At 41.2% G+C, this 21,516-nt stretch overlaps 1 protein-coding gene across 1 annotated transcript; it reads right to left on the bottom strand.

Annotated features, from left to right (window-relative positions):
- Positions 1-1,255: 1,255 nt before the first annotated feature.
- Positions 1,256-21,327, bottom strand: hck (HCK proto-oncogene, Src family tyrosine kinase). Its single transcript, XM_018737798.2, has 13 exons — positions 21,072-21,327; positions 17,282-17,412; positions 16,285-16,324; positions 12,559-12,649; positions 10,272-10,367; positions 8,312-8,415; positions 7,906-8,055; positions 6,987-7,139; positions 5,837-6,019; positions 4,853-4,929; positions 2,927-3,080; positions 1,806-1,937; positions 1,256-1,533 (listed from the first exon to the last, which is right to left on the bottom strand). Exons 2-13 carry the CDS (start codon positions 17,402-17,404, stop codon positions 1,331-1,333), a joined length of 1,506 nt encoding a protein of 501 aa, XP_018593314.1. The 5' UTR covers positions 17,405-17,412; positions 21,072-21,327; the 3' UTR covers positions 1,256-1,330.
- Positions 21,328-21,516: the final 189 nt, after the last annotated feature.

The following is a 21,516-nucleotide window of genomic DNA, read 5'->3' as shown; positions in this document are numbered from 1 at the left end:
ACGATTGTGGTATTTCTCAACAAAATACAAAATTTCTATACATACATATGATGTATATCAAATATAGAGTGTAAGAAATGTACAATTAATTTCAGAAAAATAATGAAATGCAATATTCTACATCTAGGTAATTAAGTTTCACATAAACAAAAAGAAACCCTACATCCAACGTGAACAGTGAATGTACTTTATGACATTTCTTTAGAAGCTATAGCACCATGTTTTTCAGATTGGTTAAATTTGCAGATATGTTTTATTTTGTGGGGGTTGTTTTTTAGATATTGGTGTATCTTCAGATGAACTATAAGCAACCATTTGACAGTAGCATACAGAAACATTTTAAAATGTCATTTTATTTTATTTTTAACATGCAAAATTAAGAAGCATTACACTGATTGTCTAACTTAAAAATATATACAATTCTTGCTAGAAACTAACTTTAGCTTTGCGTTTTCTCCTGAGCTGTACTCATTAAAGACAGAGTTGAGTTAAAGTCAGTTTCTAGCAAGAATTGTATATATTAAACGTTTATTTACATCTTTTTGGGGTGTTGTGACACCTGTTCAAACCTATAAAGCACAAAAATTGTGATATCATACTTAAAATTATTACTTCATCACAGAAAATGAAATAATGCTTACATTTAAAAAAATCCCCTGAAATATGTAAAATAAATAATTCAGTACATGTGATATATATTAAGATTGCACATTCTACTAGGAAACATGTGCTTTTCTATATTTAATGTGAAAAAACTATTAATATACAATCTCTGCCTTCAAAATAAAGAAAAACAATATAACTACATAGTTAACTATAAATTCTGCATTTCATCAGTATAAAACAAAACAATATAACCTATGTATTTTGTAAAGCTGAAACATAAAGTTAACAGAGCACATAAATTCTCATTTTGTAGGTCATGTTTCTCTCAGATAAATTATTCAGTAACCACATAATCCACTAAATATCACTTCCTGCTGTAACAAATGCACCTGACTGAAGAACCTCTCTCACTCAACTCATTTGGATGGGGACTTTAAACCAGCTGAAAGCCTAATATAGGCTGAATACTTTAAACTTCTAACATTATCCCTTTCAGAAATAATACTCTCAGTATATGTTTTGGGGCTATTTTGATAATGCAAACTCCGTAATAAATGTAGAATATTAAATATTGATTTGAACGAAGTCCTACGTATGAAGAGCATGAAACTCCATGTGTCAATCACACGGATATGTGTGTATATCTATATATACACACATACTTGTGTATCATTTCTCTTTTTTGTGCATATGTGGGAGGAAACATGGATATGTAGAGGGTGATTCATGGCTGCTGTTGGTACTGGCTCTCCGTGGCAGTGTAGAAGTCCTCCAACACACTTTGGAGGTACTCAAAGGTTGGCCGGTCCTCCGGCTTTTCCTTCCAGCACTCCAGCATGATGTTATACAGCTCCTTGGGACATTTTTCTGTGCGCTGCATGCGGTAGCCCCTCTCGAGGGATCGGATTACTTCGGGGTTCGTCATTCCTGGGTTTCACACACAAACAAATAATATCACATGGAATGTGTTGATGTAACTGCTGGGGTTCAACACATACAAGTAAAGGGTGGCATAGTGGCACATAAAGGAGTGCTGGTGTCCCATAGCTCCCGAGTTGTGAGTTTGGATGTGGTTTTGAATCTGGTTCAGTTGAACGGTAGTTCCTCACATGACTGAAACCTTTCCTGCTTTGTGTGCTTTCACTGGTAACCACAGTGATCTTTACCCTATCTGCAACCACACTGAACTCTCTACTCACCTGGATAGGGTGTTCGACCGTAGCTGATGATCTCTGTGAGGAGGATGCCAAATGACCAGATGTCAGACTTGATTGTGAAAGATCCGTAGTTAATGGCCTCTGGAGCGGTCCACTTGATAGGAAACTTGGCGCCTGAGGTCATTACGAGGGGTGTCAGCAAATGCTACTATAGCTGTCACATATCCCAGTACCAGTCCCTCAGTTCCACACTGCTACACGACACATTGTATTAACTAAATATTATAACCTTGTTAAATTTAAAAATAATTGTTTTTACTTCTACTTTACTGTCATCAGTTTTTTCTACTGGAGCTGACAATACATAAAACTTGCAAAGAATACAAGGATTACTTTTGGTAATTCTTTCGGAATCCTTTTTGGTAGCAGTTTTTATTTATATAATTATATACAAGGTGGTTCTCAAAAGACAGCATGGTGGTTCAGTGTGTAGTGCAAGCAGTGAGTTTTGAGTGTGGTTCAAATTCAGCTCAGTCTATGTGCAGTTTGCTTGTTCTCCCTATGTTTATGTGGGTTTCCACTAGGTGCTCAGGTTTCCTCTCACAGTTTAAAGACATGTAATTGAGCTGAATCAGGGAATCTAAACTGCCCATGGAGCATGTATGTGAGTATAAATGAGTGTGTGGGATTTCCCAGCAGTGTGCTGGCATCCTGTGCATCTGGGATAGGCTCTGGACCACACAGACACCGGATTAAGATAAGCAATGATAAATAATGAATGAACAGTGCTCCTAAACTACTAAAGTGTTAAGTGATGGACAGGTGATGAGGGCTACAGGCATCATACTTGTTAAAGAAACAAAGCAAGTTAGTGGTCCTGAATTATCGAGGTACTTAACGCGTATAAATATCAAGCTGTATGAAAGGGCACCTGAATAAAAGAACGTTGTAGAAGAGTATAATATTTGGTGTATATGGTGGAAAGAAACAAACCAACTGTACTTAAGAATCACATGTCTGCAACTATGTCTTTCTTTCTTCTCACGTAATGCGCAAATTGTATTTTCTATGAGATGTACGTCTCTTTGGAGAAAAGCGTCTGCTAAATGAATACATGTAAAATAATGGTCATTTTGGGAGAGTGTGGCCCACGCTCAGCTGACCTTCTCTAGCTGTGTACTCGTTGTCCTCGATAATGCGAGCCAGGCCGAAGTCAGCGATCTTGCACACCAAGGCCTTGTTCACCAGGATGTTGGCGGCTCGCAGGTCTCGGTGGATGTAGTTCCTCTGCTCGATGTAGGCCATGCCCTCCGCAATCTGAAAGAACAGCGGAAGAAGAGCATGCCGTGATCTGCAGCGCTGCCCTTCATGTGGCATATGAATTTTTTGTGGAACTTCCACAAGAGAGAATAATACAGGACTGTTGAAGTCATGCAAGTTGTGCAACACAAAAAGAAACAAAAAAACACCACAGGAAACACATTTTTGTCATATTTGTTTGCAGTGAGCACAACCGAAACAGGGCCCACAGCCCACACTCTGCACACTGACTGCAAATACACACTGCAGTAATAAGCTACCTACCACTTGCAGATTGGGTCATTAAGCAGCCTCATTTACATTTCTGGCCACAACGTGGCAGCAGATTCTCCCATTCAGAGCTGGAACCTCCAGTGTGGTGCCCCCGCACGCTCCACACAGGTACTGCACCCATTTCAGAGACCATGAGATACGTTGTGGGGTGGCACAGGTATTACAGTGTTTTACCGTAAACGAGTGTGTGCTCACTCAGATGTCAGCACACATGTGCGTCCACTTTGTAAGTGCAGGAATATCTGTGCTGATCATGCATGTGTCAGCAAAAGAAGACAATCACACTAACTGTGCCACAGTAATAGTGCATTTGTATCTAAAGCTCTTTGTTGGTGAAATGCACTTTTTTCAAATCCGAGTTGTGTGTCACTTTGGAGAGAAGCATCTACCAAATGAAAGTAATCATATTTGTATTGCAAAAATTAAACCAAAAGTAAGGGACCGATGCAGTACCACAGGTACCACATGTCTAAAGAAACACGCACATTTGCTGATCCGGGTCGCGGCAAGCCGGAGCCTAACCCGGCAACACAGGGCATAAGTCTGGAGGGGGAGGGGACACACCCAGGGCAGGACGCCAGTCCATCACAGGGCACCCCAGGCGAAACTCGAGCCCCAGACCCACCAGACAGCAGGACCCGGTCAAACATGCTGCGCCACCGCACCCCCCATGTCTAAATATAATTGTATAAATATATGTGTATTTTAAATGCTCTCTTAGATAGGGCAGGACCGTTTTGACATGCCGTAACTAATCTCCTGCGGCCATCAAGCTCAGATCAGAATCACCTGCTAAATCGTGATGGGTTTCCCAGAAGCGGCAGTTCCTCAATTTTTTTCGGCCTTCTATAAAGCGTTTCAGCAGGGCAAGGTGAGGGATTCAGTTTCTTTCTGTCAGAAATTGTTCAGTAATCCTCCTTCTTCATTTACCTTTACTCGCTGCGTTTAGTCTTACTGGTTCCTCTTTCAGAGTTCTCACTTTTTTCTCTCGGCCCCTTTTTGTTTTGTCCTTGCTGCTTTGTGTCGGAATGACTCTCACGCCCGTCATGCCATAGACAACGCTCTTAGGGAAATCAACTGTTATAAAAAGGAGATTTGAATATGAAAATGCCGTGTTCTCATGGAAGAGACCAAGTGTTGCAAAAAAAAAAAAAGATCTATTGTGTAACTGGAAAAAACTGTGGCATAAAGTAGAGGTGCCTCCCGAACCGCCTCATCTGTGGTTCATGCACCATAGTTATCAGACTTATAAAAAGTGAGGGATTAACTTTCAAATTCATTTCCTGTGGACTAGGACACAGACGGTGGGTTAGTGTGCTTTGGACACGTGACTCTGCCTTTGCGTGACCATGAGTCTCTGCATATGTGTGCGTGCAGTCGTGTATCACAGCCTGTTCGAAATGTTTTCAGCATGTGGTTTGAAAACCTACGTGCTTTGGTAACATGCATTTATGGTCATGTGGTGTGGTCACTCTCCGACTGTCGCTGGGCCTCACCTGGGCGGAGAAATCGATGAGTTTGGGGGGCGGGACCCGGTTGCCCTCATCACTCTTCAGGAAGTCCAGTAAGCTGCCTGAAGGCAGAGTGAAAGGCACAAGATGCTGTCATATTGCTGTGTATGTTTCAAATCATCCTGCAGTCTTCAGTCTAATTCATCTGTATGTACAACAGTTCAGATATGCAGGGATTATACTTGTAGGATTTTATGAATTATGGTTTTATTTATATCTGTGGGACACCTAGTAGCATAAAGGTTAGAGCTGCTGCCTTTGGACCCAAAGCTTGCAGGTTTGATTCTCACCTCCAGCTGTGGTACCCTTGAGCAAGGTACTTACCATAAATTGCTCCAGCAAGAATTTCTCAGCTGTATAAATGGTTAAATCACTGCAGGTAAACTAGCATTGTAAGTCGCTTTGGAGAAAAGAATCAGCTAACTGAATAAATGTATATAATGTATCATAAATGTAAATTATATTTATTACATCCTTTTTTATTTAATTGACAACAGAACAGAACTGAGTCACAGCAACCGAGACAGAATCAATACAGCCAGAAATTGCAAATGCATATTCATGCATGCAATGCAAGGGCAAAAGGTTACAATATTTACCAGGTGGGATCACGTAGCACTATTTAAGAAGTTGCAAAAGGGTGAGCAAATATTCCAAAGTTCATTCAAATTATCATGAAAACTGAATGTTACTTTTTCTTGTATGTCAGGCACTTGGGTCAACCACATATTCATAAAAGAGGCTGCTGGTGTGGCTCAGTAATAAATGTTGTTTGTAGATGTATTAGCATAATCAAATTATTTTCTATAACTTAATCGAAACAGAATTTAGGCTGTGGTTTGACTGGACAACAGAGTGGCAAAATCAAACTTTTTGGTGCAGATATTTTACACACATCTCCGTCAAATTTTTTTAAATGGCCCTTTATATAATAAATGTTAGTCAATAAGCAGGAAGTTGTCTCATCACCTTTCTCCATGAACTCAGTAATGATATAGATGGGCTCTTCCTTGGTCACCACGGCGTGCAGCCGGACCAGCTTGTCGTGCTGAAGCGTCTTCATCAGGTTGGCCTCAGCCATGAAGGCCTCCACTGACATGCTGCCTGGCTTCATGGTCTTCACCGCCACCTTGGTGTGCTTGTTGTACGTGGCTGGAATGGATACGATACTTCTTCACCCACAATGTAATGCATGAATCCAGGAAGGTCTGGAGCTCATCAAGGTTTTACATAATTACTGAAATTCTTTATCTGAACCAGGGATGCTTTTATAATTAGGCAAACCTAGGAAAATGGCTAAAAACAAAAACTAAAATTGAAGTCTTGGAAAAAAATCTAAAAAACCCCTGCTTAATGATGAGCAGTTTTGCTAGAAAACTGAAGATCTGCCACCTTATACATTATGTATGCGTTGCTGCTCAGCTTTGGAAACAATTTTTTTTTTCAGTTTTCAGGCTTTATAAATCTAATGTAAAAAATAAAGTTAATTTTATACATTTGTGTGTGCATATACAATGTTCTCATATGTGTTGTAATTACACAAAAAAATGTACTTGTATATTAAAATTTTATTTTGCCTTCTTCATGATCTCTATGAAGCTACATCAACATATATATGATGCAACATTATATTAACATATATATATAACATTAATAAAGGTACTAATACATTAAATATACAGTATATATAATATATATATAGATATTGTATGTAATTTTCATACATTTTAAATATGTATGAGTACCTTCATTATTTAGAGATAGAAGTCTAATTGGTACTCAACCGATTCTTGCCAGGGGTGCCTTCCCTAATCTTAACGATTCTATTCAGCTCTTCTTGTTTTATTATTTATTTTTGCAAAAAACCCAGATATTTTCCCCCTTCTAAGTCGTGCTGAAAGGAAATATGATGTAAAAGCATGACTTTAATTTGCATATAAATGTAATGTAAATGTAATTCCTATGTCCCTATCCACCAATCAATAAAACTGAATTCCTTTTGTCCATAGTCTCCTTGACAACGTGGGGCACAGAAAAGTGGAACGGATTGCTGTTTGAACTGGCTGATGGATTCTGTGTGTCGAAATGGCCTTTGTTCCTTTGTCAGTCAGTAGCTTACCCATCCAGACCTCCCCGAACTGCCCTGCACCCAGCTTCTTCTCCAACTTCAGAGACTCGCGGGGGATCTCCCAGGCATCCTTCTCCCATGGCTTCTCGGGCTTGGGACTGATGCAGGGGACGGTCAGAGTCTGGCAGAGCCCATCACACTGCTCTGCAAACACACACAAGCACACACTCACTTGTTTTTGTATTACTACAGGGAATTCACCCTTACTCTTGCTTTAATCCATAGAGGATTTTTAACCTCACTGCAACTCATCTCTAAAACTTCGTAAAGCTCAAAATAAACCCCCTTTTAACTTAAACTTTAGAAAACCTGCAAAAAGCAACTTTGCTTTAAAGGAACATTCAACACCATCTGGTTTTCAGGGGCTACGCTCTCTGTCTAAATGAAGCTTTCTCTGAAAATGTCCCCACAGGGTTAGGACAACGCACACACAACACACAAGCGACGGTGTTAGTGTTCTCATGGACTATGGAAATATTACGGACGGTGACATCACAGCAAATTATTTACATATTTATACAGCTGAATACTTTGTTATTTACTGGAAAAATTTAGGGTAAGTAATTGTTTACAGTACAAAACCAAAATCTGTCGAGGCATTACACCAATATTGGAATCTCCTACTGAACTGTCCTTTGCAGCGCGAGACGGCAGAAACAAATTCAATATCTGCGTGTATGCAAATTATGTCTATCAGCATAGGGGAAACTCATGAGTGTGTTCTGTGGAACTATGTCAAAGTGGACCATGAAACACACACACACCACACACACACACACACACACACACACACACACACACACACAGTATTGACAGTGCATGCTATACCACATACTGTCAGCGCAGGACATATACCATCAAAATAACTATGTTTTCATCGTAAAATAAATAGTCAGATTGGAGAACTTACTTTTGTAGTGGCTGACCAGCTCCTGTAAGGTGCTGAATGTGATCCTGGGAGAGATGTAGAAGCCGCCACTGTCCAGGGTGCGAATCTTGTAATGCTTGACAGTGTCTCCAGACTGATGATCACTGTCCCTCACCGACAGGGAGTAGCTGCCTATGGAAGAAGGCAAAAAGGTATCAGAGGCATGATTTGTGCCCGCAGATATCAAGACAGTGGACGTTTGACCCGTGTTCATTCTCACGTACAGAGTGAACTGAATGGCAGGCATCCATAGAGAAGCGAGAACTTTAAGAATTTTAACATTTTTGTCAAAAATCTTTAGTGAAAAATCCTATTATGTCATTTTGCATCTTTGAGCTTCTATGGCTCCAGTAATTTGTAGTCTCCAGTAATCACACCTGGGTGTTACCTTTAGAGGTCTCGCTGTCCCGGATCATAAAGGACCCAATGCGATTGCCAGGTGCGAGGAGCTGCCGTTCTGCATCCTTCCTGCTCACACATTTGAAGAACCACCTGGGAATTGAGACCAGAGGTGACAGCAGTTCATAGAGGTGAACCACGATCATCTTTCTATTGTACAGGCTGGAAACTGTAATTCCAGGACAGGGGTTTTAAAATCCTAAAGACAAGATCAAATCCACAGAAGCTCTTATAACCATTCTGCATATGGATGTCACTTGTACTTGGCAAATGCACAAGAGCCTCATAGGTGACAAGTTAACATATTGTGGTTACACAACTGAACAGTTAGCGAGAAACTTTCGTTCAATTTCAGGACGTTTATCTGCAGTGCTTACACAGAGTGTTTGTATGCCTCCTTTTCTTTTTTCTAAATTTAAATCTGCTGGTGAGAATTAGGCAGGCATGCAGTAGAACGCGTTTGTATTTGCTCTGCAGATGTCAGCAGGCGCTAACGGACCTCATCTCACTAACAGGGTGACTTCCTTAAACGGAGCTAATGTGTTTCTGCGCAAAGCAACACATTGCACAAGCAAAAGAGTGTACAGGAGCGTGAGCGGGTACATCAGTCATGTCCAGCCACAACCAAAATTTTATATTCTGAAACCTTTTATATTAACAAAGGATATCAGCTCTTACACCATGTTACCATAGCCGACTGCTGACTTCTGCTTGTGGTAACAGTTTCACAGGTCTTGGGCACATAAGCCCTTACAAGCCTACAATATACTAGCATTGAAAACGAATAAATAACGGCAACACGGTTTCACAGTGGATAGCACTGATGCCTCACATTTCCTAGGCTGTGAGGTTGGACCTGGGTTCAAACTTGACTCAGTCTGTGTGGGGTTTGCATTTTCTGCCTGTGTTCCAGTGGGTTCACGTCAAGCACTCTGGTTTCCTCACACACTCGAAAGATATGTGGTTCAGGTGGGCTGGCAACTCTAAATGGCCTTTAATGTTTATGTACAGTACTGTGCAAAAGTCTTAGGCACTTAGATCTGATTCACAAAAATACTAGTTTTAGACGGTTATTTAATGTCTTCTGCATTAGTGTCAATGGGAAAAAGCCTATTTTAAATTTCCAAGCATTCCTTTTGCAAAAAGTTACAGTATTACAGTAAGGGCTTTATATATCGTTAAAGAAAGAAAGTACACAAGCACACACACGCTGTCTGAAACTGCTTGTCCTGAGTGGGGTCGTGGGCGAACCGGAGCCTAACCCAGCAACACAGGGTGCAAGGCTTAAGGGGGAGGGAACATCACAAGGCACCCCAAGCAGGACTCGACCCCCAGACCCACCAGAGAGTGGGACCAGCCAAGCTTGCCACGACCCAGCTCGGTACAACAGTTGTTGAAAAATCGATGGTTACTAAGTTTGTACACACACACACACACACACTTTCTGAACCTCTTGTCCCATACGGGGTTGCGGGGAACAAGAGCCTACCCGGCAACACAGGGCGTAAGGCCGGAGGGGGAGGGGACACACCCAGGACGGGATGCCAGTCCGTTGCAAGGCACCCCAAGCGGGACTCGAACCCCAGACCCACCAGAGAGTGGGACCAGCCAAGCTTGCCACGACTCTGCTCGGTACAAGCAGTTGTTGAAAATCGATGGTTACTAGTTTGTACAAAGTTCATTAATTAAGAGCATTATTTTTGGAAGCATTCTCACTTTACAGCTTTTTTCCCCCAACCAAGTGCTTAAAACTTTTGCACAGTATTGTATGTGTATGTTTTAATAGAACTCGTCACAACTGTCACTGAAAGCGTATATTTAAAAACCCTTTATGACCTTTGACTGCTTTGAGGGAAAGCTGTTTGACTTGTTAATAATGCAACGTAAAAAACTGCACAAAAAATGAGATGTGTTTAGCACAGTGTTCTGTACAGAAACAGCACACTCACTCCTCCGTCTGCAAGCTGTCCTTAGCCACGTAGTTACTTGGGATGAAGCCTTCCTGTCCCGTGCTGATGGACATTGCCTTCCACCATTCCCCTGTCCTGTAGAAGAATAAAGAGACACATAAGGGGAGGCTTTTCAGTTGATTTCCCTCCAGAATCCCTGACTGTTTATTGAACAGGGTTGTCGTTGCAAGTTGTGGCCATGCTTGCACAGCACAAAAAAACAACAAAAAAATGCTGCGACAAACAATAATTTACAGTCCACCTAGGGACATATAAGACTGGGTTTCATTTGGCATTGTCCTCATACTCTGAGTTCATGCTTCCTTTTCAAATTGAAAGAGTAAACTGAAAAGTGCACTTTTATTGTTGCGTGACACGGCAGATTGAGAGTCAAAACGAGAATATAGTGCTGGGACCAAACAAAAAATGAAGAAGCGCGTGAACACAAGTCTCATTCACACGGGCCAAGATCCTCAATTTTCAGAAAGGGATTTTGTTTTGACTCGCTGCACTCCCTGAAATTGTTTCCAGCAAGTGTGCTTTCAAAACTCAGAACACACAGACTTCGGTGACATGAACGACTAACCAAAGAATGGAAACTCCGTGGGCCTTCTTGTGGCTTTAGCATGGCTTTCTCACAGCTTATACCACTATTGCCTTGAAATGGCATTGTGGTTGAAAGAGGAAGCGATCTTCTCAAAGAAGGGCTGGTTCTGCCAGTTGTCTGAGTTCTTCAGTATTAAAACAATTTTTCTTTAGGCTTCCTGCACCGGCTCATTTTCGTCAGATTAATAGATGACGGCGATGATTAGCCGTGCGCATGCCAACACCCACACACTCTACTTCAGCCTGTCTAGTAAGGACACAAAGTTGTTTTCATGTTTTTGATTACAAACCAGTTTTTTAACATAAAATATGGGAATTCCCTTTAAAAAGTCAGCAATCTGGTGTGAATGTAGTTGTGTAAATTCAATCCTGAACTTTCGCTAGGGACAAAAAGAAGGATGGCTTAAAGCGGCGCTAAAAACACTCTATCATCCGGCATTTATGTAGTGGTTAAAGGTACAAAGTAGTTGGAGTTCCAGGTAACTATGAACAATGTATTGAAATGGACAGTGAAAACATTTACATTTATTTAGCATTTTTCTACAAAACAGCTTACAATAGTTTACCCATTTTTTATTTTTGTCACTGTAACAATTTCGACTAAGTTCCTTGCCCAAGGGTAGCGCAGCAGGAGGTTGGATTCAAACCTGAAACTTCCCCATCCAAACACAGCTGCTGTGACCATTACAATACCTGCTGCCATACTGATCACCCGAGTAAAATATCTGCCTGTGGTTTTCAGTATCTGGCACCTTTTGAACAATAATAATAGCGATTTTCACAACCATAGCTAACCACATGTCTAGCGAATGCCATGTACTGTGGTGCATTTCAGCATGAGAACTCCAGAAGCAGCAGTGGAAGGTCTTTGGAGTTGAGTCAGCATGTGTGCGGATGCCAAATAGGCCAGATATGCAGTAAGCATAGTCTTTGAGGATCAGGGACATGTCATCCTGCCACCATGGCAGCGCACCTAGGACCTGGCCTAGCCCTGAGAGAGGGAGGGGGCCCTTGGGAGATCACTCACATATATCCAGCTTGTGAAGCTGAAGAACGTGGCCTCAAGTTTATGTTCAGTACCATTGTGAGGTTTCCATCCGTCTACTGTTAACATAGTCCACTTGACCAGCCAAAAATTACAAATTACATTCCAATGACAGGGAATAAAAACCCTTCTCCTATAACAAAATGTTTCTGACTTGACACAGTGAGAGTCAAAACAAATTTATTTCATAAAAGTCAAATTGCTCATGGTGGGCATCATTTAGTGTGTTCTTTGCTTCATATTGGGCATTCAGTTTTTTTCTGGCTAAAGTACACACCTGGGGTAGAAAGACACCACCGTACAGTTCTCTGATTCCTTTTATTCTTTTTATTTTAAGACACCTCTGTTGCCTCACAGCACATATAACCATTGTGCTTTTTATGTACATATATATTATATATATAGCCAAACGCAACACGGTATTACCATTCTTTTTCTCTTTTTCCTTTTATTGCTGCATTCAGTTAGCACTGTGATTATTTTTACTAGTGAGTGTCTTGCTGTAACAATTGGGTTAAATATTTTGCTCTATGAGCCTCTCATTCAACTTAAACCAAGAAGCCCAAGGTTTGGGACAAGTGTCCTTAAGTGCTACATCAACCGCTTACAGCTGTGCACTGCTTGGGTTATACTCACTCTTGAAGGACCTTCAACTTTTCTCCTTTCCTGAAGCCAAGGTCTCCTTCATGCATGGCCTCATAGTCATACAGTGCAATGACAATGTTTTCTAGATCCAGGAGACACAGAGACAGATGAATTAGCTGTGCAAACTTGACAACTGCTTTGCCAAAGCTTACTCTACAGAAAGAGACATTAACAAATGAGTTTTTGTATGAACTGAAAATCTGTTTATTTTATTCATATTTTCTTCTGAAAAATTTTCATCATAATTTTCACAATTTTTCTGTCTACATTCAAAACCAGTTTTCTCTGATTTTTAAATTGTGATGTTTCTATCCCCCATTTTGTAAAGCGGTGTTTAATCACTTTTTTACATATACAGGAAAATAAAAAAGGACTCAGTTTGGAAAGTAAATAAATCATAGTAACAAGGCAGCTACATGCGTGGCATGAAAAGTTGAATACCTATAGTCAATGTACGACAGATGCTAGAGAAATCTGACCATCAACACTTCTCTGAACCAGTCGGAGGGAGCGAACGGAGTTTGAAAGAGTTGAAATAGTCCGTATCAAAGCTGAGGGTACATTGTTCACAAACATTGCTAAATTATTTCATGTAGCACGGAGAGAAGCATTAAATCATGACTGCATACATCAGCATGGAAAGTGTGCAACCGAGAAGAGGAATAGTGGTCAAGAGCTGAAGCTCACAAACGATGGATGGACAGGTAGACTCCATGAGAGAAAACATTACCTTAACCGACCAAAACTAAATCAACTTCTCTGTGACCCAATTCTGACACAATTATACATCATGAACTCCCCAAAGCAGGGGTTTCCGGGAGGGTTACCACTCAGAAACTGCTTGCAGCTAAAAATGCATAACCCAAAATAATGAACAGAAATTGACTTCTGAACAGGACAAAAACTAATTTAATTTGTTGTGTCACCTTTAACTTCTTTTTTTTCTACTTAGCTTCATTTTTGCAGGTCAAAGGATGCCTTTATTTGACTTGATAAGAAAGTCTCTCCATTTTGTGGAATTCATCGGGTCTTATGATTGCTATGTATTTTGGTACGGCAACAAAATGTTATGAATACACTTTAGAAGGCCAGCTGAACACCGATGTAGAAACACTGTTTTCTTACAATGATCCCATACAGACAGTCCCCGGATGACAAATGAGTTCCATTCCTCAGTCTGTCTAAGTCAGATTTTTACCTAAGTTGGAACAGTTAGATATGGTGGGTATCTAATGTCAGTTTGTCAAATGTTTGTCTTAATATATTGTATATTGTTTACATTTCTATGCATTAAAATCATGAAACACTTCAAGATACACTAAAACATCTTTAATATAACGATATAGTAATAATAATAATAATAATCATAACAATTACTAATAATAATAATAAATGTAAGTACAGTATTTATAATAGAGAGACATAGAAAGAGATAATAATAAATGTTACTACTGTCATGATGAACAGAGGACACGGAGGAGACTGGATCCAAGTGCAGGATCATTTACATTTATTCATTTAGCAGACACTTTTGTCCAAAGTGACGTACATCTCAGTTTATTCATAATCAAAGGACTAGACGTGTTCTCATGGTCGAGAACATTCGATCAACGAACAGAACAGAGGCGAGGATCCGAAATCGTGGCTAAGAGACAAGGCGGTGGGGTCGTTATCAGAGACGCCAAACGGGACTGGGAAACGATGAAGGACATGACTTGGATGAGCAAAGCGAGGTAGGTTTGAGAATGCGGGGCGGCGGGTTGTCTCGAGTGAGATTCTGCAGCTGGGAAGAAGTGTCTTTTATAGCTGAGTGCTCTCTCAGAGAAAGAGAGGGAGTGAGGGTGCGCGTGTACAAAACATTATAGAAACTTTAATGCTCGCTTTTCCAATGTTCTTTGACGTTTCACCTTTTTCCAATCGCTTTATTACTTCCACTTCAGTTTCAATCGTGATCGTTTTGCTTTTCTTTGATGCATCACCATCACTTGCATCACATTTACAATTTGGTGCCATGGTTAGGAGGGTAAAAACAAAAAAATTAGAGCCAAATACAGTAACACATGAGACATTGTTAACAGGAAAAGAAGGAAGTCTGTCCTACGTAGGGCTCACGCAACCCGCCCACGAGCCGACGAAGCTCTGTAGACGCGCAATGTGCTGACGCGGGTCGCAAAGTAGCGCCCGTTTGTTATTACGAACTATTTTATGTACAGTAACTTGAATTTTTAATGTAATAGGCTTAATTATGAAGTCTTCATTTGATTGTTACTTAAGGGTGACAAAAAAATATTTACTTCCGATCAGTAAGCGGGTGGTTCGTAACTACGAGTCGTACGTAAGTCTGATGTTAATAACCCGGGGACTGCCCGTACACCCTTTTTCATTTTGTGAGCATATCCCTCTGCATTTTGCTGGCAGAGTAGGATGGCGTGGGATAGTCACACACACACCCTTATTCATTTAGCTGACTCTCTTCTTTCCAAAGCAACTTCCATTTATTTACCTTTTACTTAACGGTGACAAAAAATAATTAACTTCCGGTCAGTAAAGGGGGTGGTTCGTAACTATGTGTTGTACATAAGTCGGATGTTTGTAACCCAGGGACTGCCTATATCTCAAGACGGCAGCACTCAATCATACGCGCTGGGTAGCAAGCTGATATATTGCTGGCCTTTTTTATTCTGTTTTTTGTAATAGAAACTATGACTGCTTATGGTCATGTTCACTTTGAAGATGCAACTTCACTGGTATTCAAAGTTTATCAAGGCTGAAGATTTTGCGACCTGATTTGTTTTGCATAAGTGTCAAACCCTGTCCAGCACAAGCTGTATTCCTATGTGTGGGTCTGTGGGTGTCTTGTTGCTTTTCAAGGGGCATGCGGAAAATCTTGAGCAGAAAGTGTTCATAACTTTCAGACTCCTTACTGTATTCAAATGTGGGCAGGAACCAAAGAAACTAAATTAGTATGAAATATTTTTAAAAAAAAAAACAGAAAAAACAGGAAATAAGATTGAGTTTGCATGATATCTGATGATACTTTTTTTCTGATCAGGTGCCTGTATATTACTGTGTTTTTCATCTGTCTTAGCAGTGTATTTCACAGTCCAAAAACAGCTATACTAATTACAGTTGTACTTCCCAAATTAGAAGCCAGTTTACGATCAATATCACGGTCTGCTAGTGTGAGGGCCTCAGCACTTCCTGCCACAGCCTACATTATGCTAACACTGTGTACCACAGACTGACTTACTGCAGAGGTTCATAACTACACCAATACTTACTTTCTATCTGAGCTGGACACCACGTGAAAACGTATCAGACGGCGAAAAATCTACTAGTTTTAGCTACAGTTTGAAACCACTGTTTAATTTTGTAAACAGATGCAATGCAAGCACTGTTGTTACATATTGATTAATATGTATTTTTATTATTTGTTTGTTACTATTTTATTATTAAAAGCAAGTATAGTAATATTTTTTACATTTTTTTCTTATACTTTTCCCCCCATCTCTGTCTTGGCAAATATGCATGAGAGTCCTTTAATGCATAATCATTCTTCTAAATGCAACATTATCATCATGGTTGAAAAGCAGCCACATTGTACATTTTTATCCTTCACTTATTTAAGGAGAATATCAAATAATTTGACTTGATTGAACTGAGAGATTCTTATATGAAGGAACACAACCAGCCACTAGGTATCCATCTAAGACTCACCATCAGTGGTGGCTGTGAAGTTGGTGGAGTTGCTTCTGGCCTGTAGGAAGGGAAAAGAGAAAGAAACAATGAGTCACTCTTCACTCTTTACTCACTGTGGCGACACTATCTGTGTTATGTTTCCTCAGGAGATGCACCGAAAGGAGTCGGTAAGTGGCCTTAGATGAGGGTTCGACACACATCACAACCCCGAATAAGATTTATGCTTCAAAGGTCTCAGACACAAGTTGATGCTTCCTCTCTCTCTGTGAAATTTCAAGTTCAAGGATGTGAATTATACTCATATTTTTAATATACATTTACACTTATGACCTGAATCTCAGGTAAAGTTTTTTTGCTTTCTGAGCAGCTCTTGAAGATGTCCTGTAAAATCCTTTTTTGGAAAAATATGTGATAAAGTCAATTTTGCTTGATAAATTTATCAAACAAGGTAAAAGTTTCAGAGAAAACGCCATATTTCTTAAATGTAGGTGTAAATTTAAAATCAAACTAAAACTATCGCCGCACTCCCACTGCATGCCCTCCCCTGCCGTCTTTTCAAAAATGCCAAACATGACTGTAATTCAAAGGTTACCAACCAGGAAGAGCAAGTGTGTGTAGTGCTGACTTCTGTTTTTAACATCTCCAGAAAAATTAGTATTCTACTCTCTAGCCACATTCTGGGCAAAATACCTTCTGCTTTGTGACTAAGTGACTATACACCATTACCTCCTTCTGATGAACACAGCCCACACTATGTGTTACTGACAACATCATTCCTCAGCATTTTCATATTAATAACTGAAATACAAGCCGTGTTCAAAGAATGCCCTGTAGATGTGGCACGTTGCACAATTATTGCACTAATCTGCCTACAACATCCATGTGCAACACGGACTTCCTCTCCATCCTTCACCCATGTTCCCCTCCCACACCTTGAGGGCCGGAGTTCTAAACTGCCAGTACTTGTGAGTTATAAACACTCCGATCGCCCACTGCGTCCCACTCCCCTACTCACAGCCTTATTCCCAGATGTGGGGTCTCTCACGTAATGCGTCGTCTGGGTCTTTTTTAGGGTGTCATCGTCACCCACCCCTTTGCCCACAGGATCCTGCTCTTTCTTGGACCCCACACAGCCCATGCTGGAATCTGCTGGACACAGACATGTAAAAAGGCCATTAATACAAACTGACAGAGTCTTCTGTTACTGCTTTGTTTATGTTTGCTGCTGTAGGCCTGCACCGTTCTCTTTGGGATCAATAAAGTTACCTTATCTGTCACTATCTATCCAAAAGCAAATCGGGATTTTTGTTTTCATTTTCATCAGGTTCAGTTTGACCATTTGCTATTGAGGGAACTTTAATCGCTGTCCAATTTACATGGGTTTCCCTAGTGAAATGAGGTACGTACAACATTGCTCCCTTTATTTTAAGTAAGGCATGGCGATAACAGTCAGAATAAAGTTGTAAAATTTATAATAAGACTTGTTACAGTTATAACAGAGAGCACAAAAAATTAACTGGAACATTTCTCTGCCCATGTCTAAACTGTATTTCTTAAGTATAATTAGCAACATTAACAGTGAGACATAAAACTAGAGATAATGTCACACTGTCAGTCCAATGGGAAGCTGTCCAATATGGAACTACATTACCTTGAAAGAAATTAATTCTCTATACCCCTAACAAAGAAACATGCACTGAGTAGGGTTAGAGAAGCATAAAAAAGCTGCAGTTCCATACGAAGCAAACCATGTTCCTCTTTTTCTTTAATGTAACACATAGGAAGTACACATGTTTCAGAACCGCTTGTCCCATACAGGGTCACGGGGAACCGGAGCCTACCCGGTAACACAGGGCGTAAGGCCGGAGGGGGAGGGGACACACCCAGGACGGGACGCCAGTCCGTCGCAAGGCACCCCAAGTGAGACTCGAACCCCAGACCCATGGGAGAGCAGGACTGTGGTCCAACCCACTGCGCCACTGCACCCCCCACATAGGAAGTAATATATTGTTTTCATACTAGCTTTACACACAATTAAAATGACTGCAATGATTATCATGACAAAGTAATGTTTTTCCATTTTTTGAGCAAGATATGTGTTCCTTTGGACTGAATATCCACTGTTTACTGATGAACTATGTTACCCTTTCCAGAAGTGCAGAGTATGGGCTTTCTCGTTCCAGTAAGTTCAAATTGCACCCTTTCTGCCGGTCAGCTGATACACATGGCCCTTCAAGGGTCACTGACCCTAGATCCACTAGAACATAGACAGGTGCATAGACAGGTCCTTCCCAGCATGCTCCCCTCTCAGTATCCGCTCTTGATCACAACTCCACCGTTAGCCCAACTCGGCTTCAAGCAGCCAGCACCCTAAACCAAGGGTTCCATGGATCCCTTGAAGCTCCACGAATGCATTTCTGGAGGCTTGTGCAGGAGAGGCTTATTTGGAAAATAGCAATACTAACAACTGCACAAGTTAAAATAAAAACATTACTACTGCATAGCTATTACTATGTATGACATAATTCTGTGCGAAAGTAATCAAATTCTGTGCAATAAACCGAGTGCAAAAATTTCTCCAGATCATTTATGAGAACCCTTAGGTGTAATCTAACTCATGAAGCGGTCTTTGGCCTAGAATTGGTTAAGAACTCCTACACAGCTAATGGGGACATCACTCATTGTTAGATTATGATGAATGTGTCTGGTTCATGTCCCTGCAATTTCTAAGATATGTGTGAGTTTTCAATGGGATTTTGAATCAACATGTAACACGATGCACGTAGCAGCTTGGTTTCTAATATATTATACTGCAGTACTGCCTAGAGATGTTTAAGCACTTCATCTATCATTTTAAGGTTGTCTGATGTGAACAATTTCCATAAATATGACATTTTCTGATAAGATTATTTAGAATGCAGAAGTACTACTTTTTGACATTTTTTCCACACACACACTGGCTGAAGCCGCTCGTCCCATGCGGGGGTCCCGAAGAGTTGGAGCCTAACCTGACAACACCGGGCGTAAGGCTGGAGGGGACACATCCAGGACAGAACATCAGTCTGTCACAAGGCACCCCAAGCAGGACTCGAACCCCAGACCCACCAGAGAGCAGGACCCAGCCAAGCCTGCTGTGCCACCGCACCCCCCTCACTCCTTAACACACACACACACACACACACACACACACACACACACACACACACACACACACACACACACACACACACACACCACATTTTCTGAACCGCTCGTCCCTACAGTTTTATATAATTTGCAAGCTGAATGGTGTCCAATCTAAACACATTGTACACTCCCTCAAAAGTGAGCAGACCATTTTTGACAAATAATTTGTGTATATAGGTGAGAATGTGTGTATGTGTGTACGTTTGACTACAACCAGTAAGGCATTCAGGTGTGGTGGCTCTTATTTGGAACTTACTTCTGAAGGAACCTGTTTGCTCCAGGTATAACTGGATCCAGAAACAGTCTAGCGGATCACAGGGCACGAAAACTCCACACCCCTAAACAGTATTGCACGTACAGTATTGGATCACTGCCTGATAGCGGACTGGGTACACGCCCTGAAGTGGAGGATTATACAGAGGAAAGGATTCCTGATAAAGGAATGGCTTTTTAGAGCGGTAACAGCGGCTGCCTTTTATTCGGAACATCCTGGGCTCAAATCCCTCTCCTGCTGTATTACACTTGATCACAGTACACACTTATTCTGAACTGGCACAGTAAGAACACCAAGCTAAACAAACAAACAAATAAATAAATAAAAAGAGTAACACATTTATTTGTTTAGCTGACACTTTTTCCAAAGCAACTCAGCATTAAGCTACTTATAATTATTTATAAATTTATAGAGTTGATTTTTTTTTTTTTTTTTGCTGGAGCAATTTCAGGGCAAGTTCCTCGCTCAAGGGCACTACACCCGAGGTGGGAATCGAACCTGCGACCTCTGGGTTCAAAGGCAGTAGCTACCGATTCATTAGTAGATCCAACAATATCATGAATTGTGTTGCAGTACAGGGTTTCTAAAGAGAAGCTCTTCTATAAAGGAATGGGTTCATACCCTGAAGTACGTGTAGTTCACACACAGTAGGGTGTTGCACTGAGAGGAAAGCTTCCTAAGAACAGCTTCTAGTTCTAAACACTGAACTGTACCTCATGCGCCCTATAGCATCAGTGAGGTAAAGCCTGTATGTAAAACAGCCGGCTCATACCTTGAAGGTCTTACTTTTTACCATGATATCTGGCAGCTAAAGTACAGCACAGAAAAGAGCCCCTGCCCTGCTTCAAGCAGTGCTTGTTGCTCTTGAGACATCACTTTATTTGCTCAGCTATTGTATTGTGTATTATACTAGATCATATCATGAACTGCGTCTATTCCGCCGGCGGCGTTATTTAAAAACCAAAAAACTCCTAATAAGAAAGAAAGTTTAATAAAATGTAAAACCAGTGAACAATCTTTTGCCTTGGCATATGTTGTGTCTCATTTAGAAGCTAAGTAAGAGTCATCACGCCGCTAGTCGTTCGAGGTACTCAGTTATACACCAAAAATACTAGTGTACAAAAGAAGTACCCAACTAGAACACTGTAGAACGCTGAACGTAACCAAGTAACGATGTCACTGAGAAGGAAATACAGCGCAATGTCAGCGATGTACAGTAGAAATGCGAAGAAGAAGCGTCGCCTCAGGCGGACAAACGCTCGGAGCGCCGGGCTGCACCCGAAGTTCGGGCTGAACCCCCCTCCCCCTCCGCGAGGACAGCGGACGGCGACGGGCTCCTACGTACCTGGCGCTCGTGCACGTTCTTCCTCTCTCTGCTCCGACTCCGAGGAGTTCGGCGCCCAACCGAGTGCGCGTGTATCTCACCCGCTGCCTTTCCTTTCGTCCTCCTTCCCTTCCTGTCTCTCTTCCTTTCTTTCTTTCGTTCTCTCTTTCTTTCTTTCTTTCGCTTTTCTCACTCATCACCGGCCGCTTCCTCCATAGCGTTCCGATATAACAGTGTGTGTGTGTACGAGGAAGTGCAACCAGCCAACGCGAGCGCATCCCCGTCTCTCTCTCTCTCTCTCTCTCTCTCTCTCTCTCTCACACACACACAGTGAGAACCCGAGGGAAGTCCCTCAATGAAACCGTGCCGTGCGCAAGCAGCGATCAATATCGCAGTAACTTACAGTACACATCTTCTTAGCGGGAAAACCAGTGTAGTGCTAATGATCAAATATTGTAAATGTCTT

This window comes from Scleropages formosus, chromosome 2 (assembly GCF_900964775.1).
Source record: "Scleropages formosus chromosome 2, fSclFor1.1, whole genome shotgun sequence".
Lineage (NCBI taxonomy): Eukaryota > Metazoa > Chordata > Actinopteri > Osteoglossiformes > Osteoglossidae > Scleropages > Scleropages formosus.
This window is presented reverse-complemented; position numbering and strand designations above follow the sequence as displayed.